Below are 18,121 nucleotides of genomic sequence, written 5' to 3'. Positions count from 1 at the left end.
CATGCATCCCAATGTATTTCTTAGCTACATTGATGCCAGGTAGCTAAGAAATACATTGGGATGCCATGCTGCCTGACAACAAATTCCTGAAACTATGATTCTGAGACAATTTTGTTTCAAGACACTATTCGATATGATAGCATACTTGCAAACATATACAACAAATGTAAATAACTGGGAAAATATGAGACATCCCATCCTCAAAACTACATCTGAGTGTTATCTAAACTCTGGCAGTAACAGATTGATCAGATTCAGCAATGGATGGCAAAGTTGTACAGTAAATATATTCATGGTATATGTATATATATATATGGTACAGGGTTCACCACTTGAGGGCGCTTTCCCAATATCTGCTCATATCTAATGCATTGAGTCAGATACTTTATAATGGGTTAGCATACATTAAACTTTGTTTAAAAAAAAAAGCAAGATTGTTACATAAAAAATAAATAAAAGGAATAAATAATAAGTTCATGGTCACACATGGGACCCACATCTAGCAGGATATGGTGAGATGACTATAAAATGATTATAAAAAAAGTAGTGAATAATTAAACCCACTGCATGAGTCAGTAATTTTTAATTATATGCATGCAACAACACATATCTTTACCTTAATATAGTTTTATTTTTCTAATTAAAAATTTAAACAGTTCCATTTTCGCTGTTTACTGGTAATATGAGTTGATAACTGTACATAGTTTTATTTTCACTGCGATTAATTTTCTTGATTTGTCAAATCAAGGGCATTTTGCAAAAAGTAACAGTCTGTAGAATCCCAGTGAAAATTACTCTGACTCCCTAGGATTTCAGTGAAAACCATTGTGACTACTTAAGACTCCGGTGAAAGACGCATACTGTGACTCATCATCTTACAGATCAAAAATGAAATGTTCACTTCTATTAAAATTTTACAGATCATCCGAAATTGAGAATTTGTCTCTTTTTGATTTCAGGGACGTCACTTTGAATTTTCAGCTACAAAAATTCAAAATATTCCTTGACTCAAAATAATTTTTCTCAAAACACTAATGCTAGAATTAAGCGCAGTCAGAGCTATAGAATAACAATTCATAACATTCTTACCTTTCTTTTGTGGGTCAACATCATACTGAGTACACAATTCAATACTGGATTGAAATGCTGCAAATAATAATGATGTTTCATTCAAAGTTTTGATGAAGGGCAAATATATATTGTTTGATTAGTTGCATACATGTACATTATTATTCTTTATGGATTGGTTACAGTGTTTGCGGAACGTAAGCCGTACGGCCGAGAGCATCAAAAGCTGTATCTATACAGTCCATAAATGTTTTACCATATACTGGTACCTTATACGGGTAATTACAATTTTACTACGCCGAGACCTCAAACACACATCGTAATTTTGAATGAAAAGCTTTGTTTTGATTGATGAAAGCAGAGCGTGCTAGGCCAGGCATGATACAGGAAATTATTGCCTTGATGTGAGGGCACATTTCCCATAGCGTTATAAGGCCGGGCAATACAAATTAAAGTTGTATTATGGTAACTCTTTTTCAACATCTGAACTATCAAGAGAAATAGCTGATTTATCTGAAATTTGAATGCAGATATGAAATGAACATATTAAATAATATATATCAAAATATATGGTGTGCCAAGAGGTGTCTAACTTGGTTTGGTACAAAAGGTCATGATCTTAAGAAGTTGAAGACTCATCACAAACAAACGCTCAGTAAGTTTCAGCTGTACAGACAAAATGAAGTGGCAAAAATGTTGGGTACAAATACAAATACAAATACAAGTTTGTCTGTCAGCATCTCTCTAAGCAGTGTGTCCTCCGAGACGATATGATGCATCACTAAAGTTAGATGACACTCATTTTCTGATATAACAATGATGCAATAGACAATTATACACCGATATAATAAAAAAAAATCTTACTATAGTTATAGAATTTGTAATACAAAATATACCAGTAGGTATAAATACAAAAGAATCAGGCATGACAAATAGTTTAGTTTATTTTAGTTTAGCTTCTTACAGTGATATACAATCTTTATTTTTAGTTAAGGACTTCTCTCACAGCATTCATTTGAATTACCCAATTATATTGCATCTTTAAAAATAACATTTGTATCAGTGTATAATATAAGGTTATTACGAGGATACCTCAAAGTATGCACGAAGACAGTACAGCGGGAGTATCATGGGAATGCCGAAATCCAAAAAGTTTAGAACAGAATCAGCGAACTTCTTTGTGTGGAGTCCGGTCAAACCATGGTGACAGCCACGTTTGTTTTTATTATTAAAGGACGCTTGCGCACGTAATCATTCCATATTTTGAATTCACATTTCCCTATATGGTAGGATGAAAATACCCGTAAAATACCACAAAATTACGGCACGCTGTAACTTATGGCGTTACGGTGACAGATAATAACAATTAACAGTATGTTCAGTAAATATTTCAGCAGGTCATTTTATTATGGAAAACCTTAGCCTATTGATGACTTGCCTGTTGCAGCTAATTCCAGTTCACCTTCGCACAAATGACATTGTCCCTTTCTCTGCAGCAATTTGTATCTTAGATTGTCTGGGTAGCCAGTCTGCATTGCTTGCTCAATATCATTTTTACATTCCTAGAAATCACCAAAATATACGAGTTTGTAGAAATCATTTTGATTGCAGGTACTTACTGAAGAAAGAGATCAAGTTGAGCAAATGTTTGGTACAATGGCTGGTATCATAACCAAAATTCTGATCCTGATTTAATGTTCTGTCATGAAAAATGAATCCTAGTAATCTTTTCCCAATTGTGAAATCGTCCAATAGTGCCTACTATTGGTGACAATACAGAGTTTTCATTTTGCAGACTTGAAAATACACTTTTTAAACCACAGATATAAAATTAAAATGAATAATTGTAGTTGATCAATGATATTAAAATGAATAATTATAGTTGATCAATGTTTATTATTTATTCATGACCAAATAAGGCAACACATAAAATAGACAACGGTGCAAATGTCCATCCGTTGAGATCTTGGTGATAATGAGAAATCCACAAGACTTGTTTTCCACCCATAAACAGTGTTCCATTGTCTCTCCCACGATCCCTCTTACTGCTCCCCTGATCTATGTATCTTGACCTATATTTGGAATAATGAATGCAATGTCAGGACACTTTTTGAGGTGTAAAAACAAATCTTGTCGCTTTCTCCTTCGCAACAAGATCTTGACAGTCATTCGCATCTAAGGGTCATTGATGATGGATCAACCACTCGTAGGGAATCGATGATTTTGTTTTCTAGGGAAATCATCATCACTATGACACATGAACCCTTAATTATCTACCGTTGATTTACCTTATAAAGTTTTAAATGAAAAAACACAGCTGATCTATTTGCATAGGCGAGCGGTAACGCATCTTCTCCACCTTCGAACGCTGGTTTGGCTGTTACAATACTCTATGCAATGACAAAACATATTATGTCACAAATGTGTTACTTAAAAAAAAATAAGATAACGGTATTACGAGTGCAAAAAATAAACACAAAGACAGGACAATTGGAGTATCAACCAGCATGACGCAGAGATTGATGGACATACTGCATACAGGCGGTATCCTCATGATGAAATTATTATTTTTATTATTATTATTATTCAACTTTTTCTTGATCAAACCATTCAGTGTGGGAAGCCAAAAACTGAGCAAGATGGTGAAAACGAAAAAAACAACAACATTCTCTCTATGAACTGTTTTTTTAAAACATGTCCGACATCTGAGAATTACTATGTATACCCTGTGCAGTACTGCAAAAATTATGACATACCGGTACTGCACCGTAATGTACATATGGTGACTGTTTTATAATAATAATATGGCCTCAACTTGGCGTCTGTTGTATGGAAGTTATGCAGTATGGAAACAGCAACACAATTTCATAATACGCAACATAATTTCCACCGATCCCCCATGCTTACAAAAATGAAATTTCGTTTCATTAGCATATTTTCATAGTTCATTATTATTCAGCAAGCATGTAACCTATGAATACTGCAATACATAATGTCATAATAAAACAGTTCATACAATCTAAATATTGTAGTTATTGGAAACCCAAGTATAAACATTAGTAAGCTTGAGCCTGATTAAAAAATGCCCCTACTACAGAGGGGCACATATGAAACTAAGCATGAAGAGCTTGAAGATAATAATGGCAGTCACCCAATAAAGAAGTTGATAGCCAGCCAGCAAGTTATAATTTTTAGTTGCCAATAGAAAAAGTTGGTAGCCATGGTTACCAAAAAAGGTGACACCTGAGAGGCCTGTTAGACAAAACTAATAATACTTATTATTGAGGATAATTTTTCTGGAATGTCAGTGCGACTTACCTATTTTAACCTTTTGAATGCAACAATTTTTTCCAACAAAATTATAGTGCAATATATTGCGATTTTATATGCATATTTTAACAAGAATTCAAAAATATCACTTTTCACCAAAAATTACAAAAATATTCATCAAAATTAGAGAATTGAAGATATCAACATGAAAGGAACAAATTCAAAAGAGGTCTACCCAAGGTACATTTACACCAAGTATCAAACCATTCAGGCTTGTAGTTTTCAAGAAGAAGTTGAAAATGTAAAACATTGACACGGACGACGACGGACACCGACATATATCGTATGTATAATACGCAACTAAACTACTTGTTCGGGAAGGAGTGGGGGGGGGGGTGCTATAGGTTAAAAAAATCTTTATCAAATCAAAGTTTGTTCAAATGTTGTGACAGCAAAATGCTCTCTAAAAATTTGTATTCACATGATCCATACCTGACTGTACAATTCCAGAGCTTCTTTGAACTTTTTTTTCTGGAAAAGTTTATTGCCAGCTTCTCTGTGCTCCTTTGCCAGCTGGTCATTCTTCTTGTTGGCACCGGCTGGTGTCTCGAGCGTTTCCAAGAATTCCTCTAAGAGTGACAAACAGTTCCTAATTGAATGAAAAACAATTAAATGAAATCGAGAACATTTGTATACTCTGAACTTTGTGTACTGGTGGCAGTATTGGAGACGAGGTAAAATTTGGCATTGACGTCAGTTTAAATAGAGGCATGTCACCATTTTTGATTACATAGTTCATTAGTAAAATTTTTTTTTTTTTTACAAGTTTCTAGACAAAAGGATTTATGTAGGTCAGTGATCAGAATAGATGACGTAGTTTTTTACATTTTCGAATTTATAGATTTATCATTTAAAGTATTTTTAAAATTAATTTTATTTACCAGAGATCAATTAAAAATTGTAGCACATCAAAATATGTACCTCTATTCTATGTATACAAACACTCAAAATTACCTCCGTACAAATAACATGTATAGTGTCTTGTATGATGTATATTACTTGTAAAAGATTAATTCTGGAGGCAGTTACAAAGCACTATACGACTCTGGGAACAGGTTTGCAATATGTCACTATTATGTATTGTAATTGAATATTCATGAAGACTTTTGATTCGGACAAACAAATAAGTAAAAACAAACACACATACTTGTAACTGTTGTGGCATAGAAATAATGAATCAAAAAGGTTTTGTTCAGAAAATAAACTGTTTTGTAATGCACCAAAAAATCACCAAAAAAAAACCACAGTGAGGTAATACAGAGAACGTTATCGTCTATACGAGTTATTTGATATTTGTTTGTGTATTGATCGGTTTCACACACTGTACCTAGTTCTCTGATTACTTCATTTCTATTTTTAGTAAAATCTCATGACAATCGCTATTCGGGTAGAATGCTACTTATGAGTATTTTTACATGTGCACAGATTTCAGTGCATATAACACTGATAACATTTCATTTCAAAATCTGTCTACAATTAATCGTTTTAGTATTATCCAAAAGTATGAGAAATTTTATACATTTCCTCATCAAAAACCCACTAAAAATATTGTAAATTTGTTAATACATTTAAACATCAAAAAAGTACCTTGTGAGACACTGCATATATGTTTTTCATCGTATAATGTTGAGATATTGATTATTGAGATATATTGTTGCCACTTTTTATGCATGTATCTCTTTCAACATTAATATTTTCATTGACAAATATGTGTCAATTGCCAATGCTTTCCTCCTGACTTTTTTTTCCCATGTTCAAATTGCAAGTGCTGACATGTAGTGTATTTTGCCATGAAAACCATATTAAAGTTTGAGAGTATACAACTTGGCTACAAGACCATCTTTTGTACCATAATAGCATTCTATGGAAATTTAATACACTATCCTAGGTGTCAATCAGGCCCAGTCGACCTACCCCAAGATTCCCCCAAAGTTTCATCCATTAAAAAAAATGGGTAATAATCATTTTCCATTTAAAAAGAAAATTCTTGAGAGTAAAACTGAAAACTTAATTTTAAGGTTGGGTACTTAAAATACACACAGATGACTAAGATTAGAACCTCAGTCAAAAAAATTGATATTGATGATTATTCAACTGTAAATGTAAATGTATACAAATTGAAAAATAGCATACACTTATAGTACATTTGAAGCGCTGTAGTCGTCGCGCTTCGCATGTGCCACATTTGTGTTGATAAACATTGATTTTTCCACAATCCAATGCGCTCTTCAAATGGAAATCACAAGTATGAGGTTTGACCTGGGCGCGACTTGCACTGATTACCGCCGGTGACTCCTTCGATACCTTCCAATAACATGAAAATTACTTATTTAAAGCTTTGAAACGTCTCAGTTCGTACTCGTTGATCTGTGCAACAGTCAAAGTCGCCATCTTTGTTTATATGAGACCCATATATCTTGTACATGCGCAGCACGACGACTACTGCGTTTTAAACACAATTATCAGTTAAAACAATATCTGAGAAAATAAAATAAGAATTACAGACCTGCCCTGACTAAATTCAGATTTGTGGCCACTCTGCTTCAGGATGTTTGGGCCAAAATTAAAGATTATATGAGATGTGTTTTATTATTATTATTGGTTAAAGTGTGAGTCCAGGCTGAAGATAACATTATAGGACTATAGAGCTCCACAAATGCACAAGAATGCAAATGCATTATATCACTTTTCAGTCTCTCGATATTCAACTTATCCAATGGCATATGTAGTCCAGCAACTTGATTCTCCGGCAAAGGATTGTGGGTAAATTGTGACATCATATCGGGGGAAAACCCAAACTTTTGTCCGTGAAGCTATTTATGTTACTCTACTGTCTGTCTGGATTTTGGACTTTATACTTGAACGACCTGAGTGCCCTACCTCAAGTATATTCTTTCCCAACTTTTTAACAAAATATTGAATGTCGATGAGAATATCAACACAAATAAAACAACAAAACACCAGAAAGCAACGCGGCTTGAAGCATTTGAAATAGTACCACGAAATGTATTAGATAGGACGCTTAAATTAAGTTCATGCTGTACCGTTCTTTCAGCAACCGGAGAACCACTTCCACTGTGTCTATGTCGCTCCGTAATTTTCGGCTTCTCTTCGCGGCATCGCCTAACTTGCGGAACACGGTTTCAATCAGGGATTTCAATCGCCCTTCCGGATAGGTATCTGTCCCCAACGTGGCCGCCATACTTATGGGCGCTTTATCAGACTCCCTAGGCTCAATTAAAATACGGTTAGGTTTTTTCCCGCCTTCTGGCTCCCAGAAGTCCGTGATAATTATTCTCAATATTTCACTTGTATTGGTCAAAGTCCATTAAATGAAGGTGCTACATTATAGAAAGAAAATATTTTACACAATAAGAACAACATAAATTGTTAAAGTATTTAGTAGTACAACACTCAGACATAGAACAGCGGTCGGAGTTCATAATCTAAACGTCGAGGCACGGGTACGGTAATACAGAACTCTAATCATTAACCACCGTGACGTTCTTATTAATACGCGTACGAGTTCAAGCATACAGATGTATACAACTCCATTTTATTTAGCGCCCCCAACGTCTCGCGATGTAAATAATAGTACTTCCGTTGACTGAGCATAGATAAAAACAAATAGAACTTATTTCACGTTGCGTGAGGGCATGCTGCTATCACAATGTTGCCCGTGGTTTACGCTGCACGTTTGGAACAACTGTTGCAAAAATTATTAATCAGTTGCATGATTATTACCCAAATTAACAAACGAAACGACTAATATGGTGTTTACACGTGGGGAAAAAGCCAGCTCCAAGGGGAGCCGGTGTTAAAAAAAATACGTGTAAACAGACGCAGACGGCGTCGCGCCATCTTAATTGAAGCCGCACTAAATGTGGTGGTTTCGAGCCAGCATCCCGATCTAAACTAAACCAGCAATACATGTAAACGCTCCAGAGTTTTAAACCAAGGATAAGGATTATTGACCGACCTAGTTTAGGCTAGCCTTCTCCCCACGTGTAAACACCATATAAATGTACATACTGCTTCGAATAGACGAATTAATTACCTGCCAAATATGGATTGTTATTGTCAACTTAAATACAATCTCGACTTGACAGTACGAATGTTTTAGTAGTCTTCGGCGGTCAGGTAATGGTAGACAGAATGTGTCGTATTTTAGTGTTTTATTCAACCTCATGTACCTGTTGTTACACTTGAAGCATACATGTGTATTATCAATGCAAATGAATAGCGGTTGATCCGATTGTTAGTAAAAATAACATAGAAATATCGTCAAACAATTCTGTTAATATACGGTATACAACTTGTATATTTTTGAATGAAGGCATTAAACACTGCGCCATTGATTGGTTGGAGAGAAAAAAACATATTTGTAATTGGAACGTTTTCTTTTATATAAAACTAGTATTTATCATGTCACTATAGCAATGTATATATTTTCGAAAAATATGACATATAGGAAGAAACTGTGCGTTTCAATCATTGTTTACTACACAATGGAAAATATCTGAAATAAAAAATATCCACGAATGATTCATTTCTGGTCGTTCAGTCATCCTATATTTACCATTATTTCTACAATTCTACAAGTGCGACTCGGATTTTTGGTTGCTGAACTATTTATACTAATATAGCAATATTAAGACACGTTGCTTCGTAATGTACTACCTTGCAAATATGGGAGTAATACAGAAAATACACATCACTCGACAAAGCATCGACGCGCGAAAACAATCGTTAGTTTTCTTTAGGGTTTGGTTTAATCCATAATGAATTTATTCTACGAACAAATAGAGTCAATCGTGATGTCTAACACTCAAGTTTTTTTTTCATAATATACGCATTATTATAATGACATGATTCATAATTCGTCGAAGTCCCGATATCAATTGCAAACTAATTTTCAAGTATTTTCCTCGCAGTCAACACCTTAAACACAACTTAAAGTATTTGTTTAATCAGCTCTTATTTCCATTACAGGCAATCTATTGAACCAGTACATTCTAACGGCCATATCTGTAACAACAACAACAACAACAATGCATTTAAGGTACACGGACACCGAACGTTAATTCAACGCTACCCGAATTCAACGCTACATCGGGTCAGGTACGTAACACCCTGTTAAAATATTGCGATGTCACTATTCATAGATCAAAACTGTGAACGCCAAGGTCCCGATATATGTTAGATTGTAAAAAATGACCCACAAATTGATACTAAGCAAGTTCCTAGAACTAAGTTATTGTTATATAAACCTGGACCTAATATTCACATACTACACGAGTCACCACGTTATAAACATGCTACCATGTATCCATCTATTATTTCACGTAGTCGCAATAAGAACATCCGGGGTATTTTAGTTCACAGCTCGTTAAAATGCACACCCCTCGAACCATGTTTTACTAAATTCGGGTTCATCAGGGGCTGCAGCGTATGTGAATATTCACACACTGAAAAGTAACAGTTTTCAGAGCACCATAACTAACCAGTCATGTACAATAACAGATCATATCATATCACATGCACCACTAAAAATGTTATAAAATATTAAAATCACATGCAAACAATATCAAAAACAATACGTAGGGGAGACAAAAACACAACTTAGAACCAGGTTTAACAGCCATCTTTTTTTGGGGATGCCCGGTGGCCGAGGGGAAGACGTGTAGTGGCGTGAAGCTAGGCGATTAGGTGCCGTACGCGAGCGCCGGTTCGAGTCACGCACGCAGTACGTATTTACTATAATTAGACATAGTCTTTACCTTGCCGTTTATTCGGTGTTATTTGCTTACTTTACTTCCTATGTCGACAGCAACTATGAGTTTAAAAATTATTTCTCAGTACTTATTCACTGTTAAAATGCTGTACCATTACTTTCACCATCCTACTACAGCCAGATCTGAAGGCCTTTGCCGCATTCTGGCCATGCTGTGTGGCGCGTATCGCGTGGACGGGTTTCACGTTCTCTGCACGTAATAAGCTCGGTTATTAAGCATCCTTTTTTGGGGATGCCCGGTGGCCGAGGGGAAGACGTGTAGTGGCGTGAAGCTAGGCGATTAGGTGCCGTACGCGAGCGCCGGTTCGAGTCACGCACGCAGTACGTATTTACTATAATTAGACATAGTCTTTACCTTGCCGTTTATTCGGTGTTATTTGCTTACTATCTGTGTACAGTACGACTCAATTAAGACAAACCAGTTGCCATACTTTTATAAATAAAAACAAACGAACCAGACGACCAGCTTTTTGGATAGAAAAATGGCTACACACACACACACTTCAAGGTATCAATATTCGACAGCGAAGGCGCATCATATGTTATGATGTGTTGTTAAGCGGTACAGTCGTCGCGCCGCGTCGTTTTCGACTTGGGACCAGCGCCGTGCACAGAACGTGTTTTTAAAAACAGAAAATTTAACGAGTGTGCGCTGTAGATCGATACGTCGCTTACGTCGACCTAGTGCATGTTGTTACGCTCGTCTGTGGCGCTACGCAAATATACAGGTGGAAAATATACAAATATATAATGCGCGCGTTTACGTTGTTCTACTCTTCTTACAGATTTTTGTTGTTGTCGTGAATAAATGCTTAAACAATTGAATTACATTTTGGGAAGTTTTTTTTATTAAAAGGGTTATTTATTTCAAGAGTGATGACATATATGCAAACCAAAAAAACAAACAAACACATAGTAATGTTTATTCATGTCAGTTTCTATAACTCTCAAGTACAAGTGAAAGTAATGTATCAGCTTGCAGAGAAATAGTGACAAATTGGCAGTATTTTGACTAATTGTATGCGATCACATGCTATTCTAAAACGTCTCATTTTATTTAGTATTTTCCATATTTGGAATTCGCGTTTCCTAATATGGTAGGATGAAAATACCAAGTGCAATACCGCAAAATTACAGGAAGCTGTAACTTATAGCTCCACGGTGACAGATGTCGCAATATTTTTTTAACAGTTCATTCGTTTGAGGCGCATTTTATCCTTGTAAATATTTTATGTATTTATTTTTCAGTGAAGTGTCGTCTTCTTGACAATCCATTTAATCTGCCCGATTCCTGTGCTGTCTTATGTATCATTTAGAATACGTTTTTTTATGATTTTTGCTTTATTTTCTGAAAACAAAATGTTTTTCTTTCTTTCTTACAATATTTCTCATTTTTCAATATTTTTCGTATTTTTCATTTTTATCCTAAAATTTTAGTACAGATTTTTTTACTACATGTACCTTTTTTATTTCAATGATAGAAGTTATTTGATTATTACATTCTTTACATATAGAGATTTATTTCCTGTCCGGACGAGTCTTTGTATATTGTGTACAAAAATATTATAACTAAGGGAAAGCGAGTTGTTGCTATGGGCGCCATTACTTCCAGGCTTTTCTACGTCACAGAATTCTACGAGTTTATAAGCATATAAAGTACTTTCATTATCTTTTGACTAGTTCTAAATTCATAAACTTGATAGTAATAAAACAGATTGACAAAGTGAGTAAATCGCACAATTTTCAGGTGAAAAAAAACACACTTTGTTTTGTCCGTCATACCGTCAAAAACATTTTGCCTGGTCATTTTCCTGCACTCCGATTTTCGTGTCACGGTGTAGGTTTATGGCACCGTAGATACAAATCAGCGCCCCCGAGTCGGGATCAATTCCGCGAAGCTTACAGAAATGTACAGGTGAGCAAAGACAGTAAATTATCCCACACACTGCGCCATATTCTCATATTAGCGGCTTCCAAAAGTTTGTCCCATTTGCATAAGCCAATCACCCACACTGACGTCATTGTACGGCTGCGCGCTATATCGATACGTGACACGCCGCGCGAACGCAGGTTTGTGCTGGGACAGCGCTTCCGGTGACGACACAACGAGCACAAACCTGTGTCATATGACACCTTACTAGCCGATTTTGGCTAAAATTCCGCTCCGCCGCCTCTTTACAACAGTGTTTATACGCGGAACTTGATATTGCTTTTTACAATTTGGGTTGCCTTTTAATCACATATTTTAGTAAAATATTGTTTATAGAGTGAAATATTATTGTCATACATAATTCAATCTTTGAAACAACAGAAACTAACACATAATAACGATAATCAAATTTGGGTTTGAAGTTCGAAAGTAGTTGCGTTATTTCCGGTTTCAACTAGTTCGAAAATAGAACGTTCTTGAGCGCAATAAAATCACGCGTAGAACTCCATCCGAACCAGACTCTAGCAGCGTAAACTTATTGCAATTTGCGCAATTTGGGCCCAGTTTGTTCTTACAAGTTTTCTAAGTGTCATTTATCATTGTTTAGTAAACAGGTCTCTGAAACGATTTAATATATCCGTAAAATACGTGGCAAAATGACTTCAAAACGTTCGAAATTTCGAACACACTCCCGGCACACCTAGCGCGATATGCGTCAGATCGGTGTAGAAGACGCCGAACTGCAGCGTCAATGCGCGCGAACGTTATTGTTTTCAACGCTTGTTCTATCCATTGTTTGTGCGATAGTGAATATATCAACAATTTCCAATCGTGATTTTTAGGATTAAATGCATTCCTATGTATGCATCAAAGTCTGTGGGATTCCAGTCCCGCTCCGCAACCACCTTGACTACGTTGATGGTATTAACGTGCACACTGTCCGGAGTCACGGCGTCTTTTCTGGGCGACAGAACTCGAATTTTATGCGGCAACGACTTCGTCATAGCATTAACACGCGAGTGTGGCCGGGGTTATAGTGCTGCAACAGCACCCGCACTACAAATAAGAACTAATCTGGTTCGAAATCTTATTGACCAAACTAAAGGTGAAGAAAGAGGGTCAGCTAAATTCCCACTGGGGATTGAAAACCGAATAGGTATGTACTGGGTTATTATTAGTCGTGTCTTTACGCCGTATTAAACTCGCATGAGATACAGAGATGTTACTCTCATCAGTTGGCTAATGTAGTTAGCTCCATAAGATGTACTTTTGTTGTATCTTCAGGGGCGGACATCCGGGCATTTTCACCGCCTGGCAACCCTCGCGGTGAAAACAAAGGCCAAAAACTCACAGAAAACGGTACTTTGGGATGATTGTTGAGACTCCTCTGAACAGTGTAACAAGATTAGCCCTACATGTGTAACATATATAAATTTGGTTGTTCAGGATTACTTCAAAGTTGAGTTTGTGTTGTTTTCTCGAATTTTCACCGGCTCGACCGGCGTTCCACAGCAACGCGCACAGAGCCCATAGAAATGCGTGTACAGTGGTGCGCGTCTTAGCGACGTGGAACGTCTTGTGACGTAGCTCCGCCCCCGGGGATTGTTGATTGGTATCCCGAGTGATGAAACTCACAAACGCGCATGCGCATCAAGTTACCGTAACATAAGTAAAATAGCCCCAACCGTGATTTAATCTCATTATGTATTGGACGAATAAACGCACAATTTCACAATAACAAAGACTTCTCAGTTTCTTAACCTTTTTTTTTCATTTCATTTTTTTATCGATTATTTTGATCCCCGTACTTCCAAAGTTATTGATCTGGCCACTAATACACGCACTGTTTTACTTCCTATGTTAGTAGCTTATATGAGTTTACTACTATTTCTCAGTACTGATTACTGTTATCAGAGGTAAATTAATGTATCTCTGCTGTTATTAATGCCAGATCGGTAAGTCCTTCGCCCCATTGTCTACAGCCTGAGCTACGTTGTGTGACGTGGATTAACGTGGACGTGTTTTATTGTCTGTGCACGCAATCAGCTCAGTGGTTGAGCATTTTAAGTTATTAGTTTGTTCTTCCGGGCAAAACTTTTTTCTGCTGTTATTAATGCCAGATCGGTAAGTCATTCGCCCCTATGTCTGCAGCTACGCTGTGTAATGTGGAATAACGCGGACAGCGTGTTTCTTGGTATCTGCACGTAATACACTCGGTGGTAAAGCATTTTCAAATACCTACACGCCATTTAAAGAATTTGGCTCAACATGCGAAATAAAAGATTCTCAAAATTGCTTTATTGGAATATTGGTGTTCTATTTTACACACTAAAGACCGAGTACCAGTACTGCTCTGGTATATAAAGTCCTATCAGAGCTATGCAATGTCGAGACCGGATTGATGTTACATGTAAAGCTGACGCCATTTCCCACTCTTGTTTCCCTTTAACAGGTACGCCTGTAAAAAGAGTTAATCGAATAGAGACTGAAAAGTGTCGACGCAGACTTCTCAACGGCCTTAGTATCATCGAAAGATGCTGTTATATCGGTTGCAGTAAAAGAAGTTTGCACGAGGTTTGCTTCATACTGGACGCCCCTTCCGTGGTTGCAAGTTGAGGGGACCTTAACCTAAACATATTCGCTGACGAATAACATCAATGCTGCGCATGCGTTGTTATTTAAAGGGAACTAAATAGAGCCTATTTTGGTGTTTGTATTTATCAAGTTATGTATATTGATTATAAATTTGAAAAAAAAAGAAAAAAAAAATGATTATCTTCAGAGTTATGATGATTTAAATATGAGAAACCATAAATCTGCGATGGACTTCCGTTTGCGCCATCTTGCCATAAAAATACGCCCTCATGAGGTATAAACAGGTAAGGTAACAAAGCATGATGACGAAATAGTATCTGATTAAATATAAGCAACTTAGGGAGCCATAGTTGGCTGGACAGGTGAATTGACTTCTAGTCTAGGTTGTTTCGACATTTACGTTAATGTTATTTACAAAGCCTATCAACATACAAACATTATAGATGTGCGATTGATCGAGACAGGCATTTTGTTTTGTTTTTTGTCTAACTCTCTAATAAATGCTGTTTCCAGTACTGCACTGTGCGGCGTGCAAATTATTCAAAGTATGGATGCTGGAGTATGCAATCTTGACTTCGTAGGGTGGTGGTGGAAACATTTTCGTCCATGTATTCACGGGGCTGCACTGGCAAATCATGGGACAAGTGTCACAGGAACACCAAGCAGATTGTTCACAGACTTCCGTGTAATTTGAAATAAAACTATCATCCGAACAAGGGGCATCGTCGACGATATACTCTCATCACTCACACTGGACTGATCTGAATCTTCACAGTATACCGTACTTCCCTGATCATAAGCCCGGAGGCATGAACACGTAAGGGAAAAGTAAGGGATGAGCTTGTACTCGAGGACCAACTCAGAAAAAATGATTTTGTTTTGGGGTTAAACACTGTAACCATCTTGCAAACAACGAAATATTATCCAAAAAAAATATTCGTTCACCACGCCGGGCTCGGTAAAATAATACTTATTTTTGAAAAAAAAATGCGTCATTGATTTGAACGACACTTACAATGAAGAAACAAACATGCTCATAAAAAACACACACATTTTATTACAATACGATTTACATACCGTCTGAATTTACGGTGAAATAATGGGTAGGGTCTGTGAGGAAACAGTGGACGAAGGCATTTATCATTATCTTCGTTTTGGTATGTTTTCCATCGTACGCAAACTCACGACGCAAAGCAATTTTCCACCATGAGGTTTTTCAGCACAATTTGACCTGGAACAACTTCCTTTGACATAACAGGTCATGTCTTTCATTAACCTGACGATGATTTTTTAACGCAATGCGGAAGTGAATTACCGCAATGTTACAATGCGATCTGTAGCACTGATTGCAACGAAAAAAAGGATGATTTTTTCCCTAAAAACTGGCGATTCGCAATTTCCGAAATATAAACGACGATAATAGTAATCGTGGGTAAACTGAGTGTGGAGGAAGAATTTAAATTCTTTTCTCGGTCGCCAACATGTCTCATCGTTCAAACCCTAGGCCTTTCATGGTAGTCTCAAAGTAAACCATGCCCAATAACCAGGTACACGACTTAACGATCGCATTTTTGGCTTTTCGAAAGCTACTACTCAAAGAAATATGGATTACTCCAGAATTGCAACATCGGGGTTCATCCTGAGTAAATGACAGAATAGAAAGGATGGGAACCACGTTGTGTACGTTCGCCATGCACTCTGAATTTAATGCGAGTTTTCTCATAAAACTAAAAGCATGAACCAAACTACCATGCCAATCACGATTATTATGAAATGAAACACACCTTTTACACACATATTTTAAAGAATATCGTCGACGCCCAGTAAAAACACTCTGGGTTTATATTGCAACATCGGGGTTCATCCTGAGTAAATGACAGAATAGAAAGGATGGGAACCACGTTGTGTACGTTCGCCATGCACTCTGAATTTAATGCGAGTTTTCTCATAAAACTAAAAGCATGAACCAAACTACCATGCCAATCACGATTATTATGAAATGAAACACACCTTTTACACACATATTTTAAAGAATATCGTCGACGCCCAGTAAAAACACTCTGGGCTTATAATCGTGAATGCTCTCAACTCGAAAAATACCAAGTAAAAATATAGGGATGGGCTTCATACTCGGGAGGGGCTTACGATCGGGGAAGTACGGTACTTTAACGTAATTGGGCTTTCACTTTCAGAATACTGTGGTTCAAACGAATAAGGCTCTAACCCAAGTTATAAAAAGCACATTGTGCATATAAAAGTTGAGTTTATACTAGTAGTACACAATGCTTGGCAACATGAACGGCTATGTACAATGGCGTATACGAATGCGATCAGATACTAAAACGTCATAGCTTTGAAAAGTGCCCGGATGTTAAATATGTTCGTTCGTTATTTATTCCCCTCCATGAAAGGCCTCCATGTTGTTTAATTGCAAGCACTTCAAATGCCTATCCAAGCTACAGTTATAATTAAAAAAATTAAACCACTGCAATATTATTTCGAATACAGTTTAGAATATACACAACTATAAATTAAGGCCGCATTTAGGTTCGCTTTAAGATTTATATTATGTTTCTTAGAACGGGTACTCAGATTTAGAAATTAAAATTTTAGAAAATATAGAATATGTGTATTTGTGGTGTCTTATATGTATATCATGGTCGTAAGGTAGACTCTATGATTAAAAGAATTGCTTCGGTTCCTTGCAATAGTCACCGGTGTACAGTATTGACGTCACTCGCCAGCGATCATAAATGTTATTCCCTAAACATTATTTACGATTTTTACGTTTTCAAACGACGAACATCAATTACAGCGACTTTCCCCATTTCAAATAATCATCAAAATCAAATGTTTTAGATGTGTACATCGAGCACGTGATTGGCATCGCAGGTAGCCAATAATCGACCACGTTGCAGATAGTGAATTCTCCCACATTGATGAGAAACAAGTCATGATATTACTGGCCATAATTCCCTGCTACAAGCGTCGTATCAACTGGTTTGAAAATTTCTGTGTGTTGTTGAGGAGATATTTTTTTCGAGTTATTTTAAACAGTGAAGTCGTAAAACAGGCAAACAAACTAGCGAAACGTACGTCGGTCTCACTGGAAATGAATTCAAAACAAGGTACGGAAACCACACTGCCTCATTTCGTAATCAGGCCTCTAGAAATGCGACAGAACTAAGTAAACATGTTTGGTCACTCAAAGAAAAAAATATTGAGCACAGAATAACATGGAAAATTCTTGCTCGTGGTAGCCCGTACAGTAGCTTAGCAAACGATGCATTCTATGTTTGAAGGAAAAATTTATAATAATTTTTAGACCTCACCACTCCACACTAAACAAAAGAAATGAACTCCTATCATCATGCCGACACAGATCAAAAGCCTTATTATGTAAC

General features: G+C 36.6%; 1 protein-coding gene across 1 annotated transcript in view; it reads right to left on the bottom strand.

Moving 5' to 3' along the window:
• Window positions 1-7,631, bottom strand: part of LOC100374369 (protein-lysine N-methyltransferase SMYD4-like) — a 28,203-nt gene extending 20,572 nt beyond the window's left edge. Inside the window, exons 1-5 of the mRNA XM_085491126.1 lie at window positions 7,443-7,631; window positions 4,831-4,987; window positions 3,357-3,458; window positions 2,507-2,630; window positions 1,090-1,146 (exon numbers count right to left, since the gene is read on the bottom strand). Of these exons, the coding sequence (XP_085347252.1) occupies window positions 1,090-1,146; window positions 2,507-2,630; window positions 3,357-3,458; window positions 4,831-4,987; window positions 7,443-7,600 (598 nt within the window). The 5' untranslated portion in view covers window positions 7,601-7,631. The remainder of the gene's footprint in view (window positions 1-1,089; window positions 1,147-2,506; window positions 2,631-3,356; window positions 3,459-4,830; window positions 4,988-7,442) is intronic.
• Window positions 7,632-18,121: the final 10,490 nt, after the last annotated feature.

This window comes from Saccoglossus kowalevskii, chromosome 16, assembly GCF_978046115.1.
Source record: "Saccoglossus kowalevskii chromosome 16, keSacKowa6.1, whole genome shotgun sequence".
In the NCBI taxonomy this organism is placed as follows: domain Eukaryota; kingdom Metazoa; phylum Hemichordata; class Enteropneusta; family Harrimaniidae; genus Saccoglossus; species Saccoglossus kowalevskii.
Note: the sequence above shows the minus strand (reverse complement) of the source record. Positions and strands in the feature narration are given on the sequence as shown.